At 37.2% G+C, this 2040-nt stretch overlaps 1 protein-coding gene across 1 annotated transcript; it reads right to left on the bottom strand.

Annotated features, from left to right (window-relative positions):
- Positions 1-349: 349 nt before the first annotated feature.
- On the bottom strand, positions 350-2040 carry LOC110228603 (AAA-ATPase At3g28520). Its single transcript, XM_021026352.1, has one exon. It carries the CDS (start codon positions 1952-1954, stop codon positions 464-466), a length of 1491 nt encoding a protein of 496 aa, XP_020882011.1. The 5' UTR covers positions 1955-2040; the 3' UTR covers positions 350-463.

Below are 2040 nucleotides of genomic sequence, written 5' to 3'. Positions count from 1 at the left end.
TTAAAAAGTTCAGCCAATCATAAAAGAGACTGCATAATATAAATAATTATAAAATATTAATGTAATATATAAAATGCATAGAAACTTGAAAACGACTTATATTATGAAACAAAATTTTTTCTCCAAAACGACTTATATTATGAAACGGAGGGAGTACTTTGCAACACCATGCCAAAGAAGAATAAAAAACCACAATAGTTTCTTTCACTCAAATCTTTTTACCGTTTGCGTCTTTTCACTTTGTTTTGTTTCTCCTTTTTTCTTCTTCCTCTTCGCTTCCTTCTCTACTTTTTTCAATATAATGATTTCTAATAGTAACCCAAACCAACAATACTTTTGATTTATTTGATAAATCATTACAACATTTGGTATATTTGATAAACTGTTTCAACATTCAGTTTATTTGATGAACTAAACCAACTCATATTCTTATTCTACAAAATAGTTCTATGTATCGACAAACTCAAATCTTTTTACCGTTTTCCTCGGCGCCCTTCACTTTCTTTTGTATCTCCTTCTTCTCTTTTTTCTCTGCTTTCTTCTCCTTCCTCCTCGCTTCCTTCTCTACTTTCTTCTTCTTCTCTTCCTCCAAAGACTTAACCAAACGCCTAAGACAAATATCTACATCGTCTTCATCAGATTTCGGCATCAAATTCTCAGCAACATCAGCCGGAGACACGTCGACTTCCTCTAGCAATCTCCCGATTTCTCCATACAAGTCATGTGACTCGTTCTCCAAGTAGTTCTTAGCCAAAACCTTAAAAGCTTCAAATCTGCAATATGACATCTCAATATGGTAGTCCATTCTTCCTCTACGTATCAATGCTGGATCAAGATTATCAACAAAATTTGTTGTGAACACTATGATCTTCTCATCACTACAAGCTGACCATAACCCATCAATGGCGTTCAATAACCCCGACAAAGTAACATTGCTCTCTTTCTGATCTCTTAGTCTTTTCAAATTCTCAGCTTTCTTCTTCTCCTCTTCATCCTCATCATCCTCCTTCTTTTTCTTTCTATGTTCCGTAAAATCAAGCGAACAATCAATATCTTCAATCACGACAATAGACTTCCCTTTTGTGTCCAACATTAACTTCTTCAACTCCGCGTTATCTTTCACTGTCGTCAACTCAAGATCATACACATCATAATCCAAGAAATTAGCCATTGCAGATATCATCGTCGATTTCCCTGTCCCGGGAGGTCCAAACAAGAGATAACCGCGCTTCCATGGCTTTGCAACCTTCCTATAATATTCTTTCCCTTTACTAAACTTAATCAAATCCTTTTTAATCTCTTCTTTCTTATCAAGATCCATGGCCAAAGTCTCGAATGTCGCAGGATGATTAAAAGGAACGTTGCTCCATCTTCCATCCCTCATAGAGGTATAATCATGACGGTGATTGTTAGTGTAGAGCTTCCTCTCTCTGTTCTTCAACGCAATCTCTTTCCCTTCTCTCAAAACATGGTCAATATAAGTCTCAGTGATCATCTCTCTATGGTGATTGTCGAAACTCAGAGTCAAGTATCTTCCCACCTTCGAAACAGATTGATTCTCTTTATCTTCCACGAACAAAGACCACACCACCTTCACACCTTGGAACACATCTACAACTGCCTCGTTATCGTCCAAACACAGAACCAACGATTTGCTGTTTTTCGATTCTTTGGCCTTTAATCTCTTGGCCCTAGCAGTTGATCTCGAGGATAAATAGTTGCGTATATCATCGTAGGCGCGGCTTTTACTTAGACCTTCTCCTGTGTATTCAGGGAATTTGATGCAAACAAAATTCGAAGTCGTGCCGAAAAACTTGTCCAAATACTTCTGCAAGGTTTTCTCCAAGTAGTTTCGGACTTGGTATGGCACAAACTGTTTATACATTGGCCATAGGAACATAAGACTCGCCATAGTCGTACTGGTGAAAGCCCATATTGCTCCGAACTCAAGCATCTTTGTGTTTGTTTATTTCTCTTTGAGACTTTGAGATGTGCTTTCACTAATCATATATAGGATGATTAGTCTTTAGGACTTTTTAA

Source organism: Arabidopsis lyrata, assembly GCF_000004255.2.
Source record: "Arabidopsis lyrata subsp. lyrata unplaced genomic scaffold ARALYscaffold_5, whole genome shotgun sequence".
In the NCBI taxonomy this organism is placed as follows: domain Eukaryota; kingdom Viridiplantae; phylum Streptophyta; class Magnoliopsida; order Brassicales; family Brassicaceae; genus Arabidopsis; species Arabidopsis lyrata.
The sequence above is the reverse complement of the archived record's forward strand: the minus strand, read 5'-3'. Positions and strand labels throughout refer to the sequence as shown.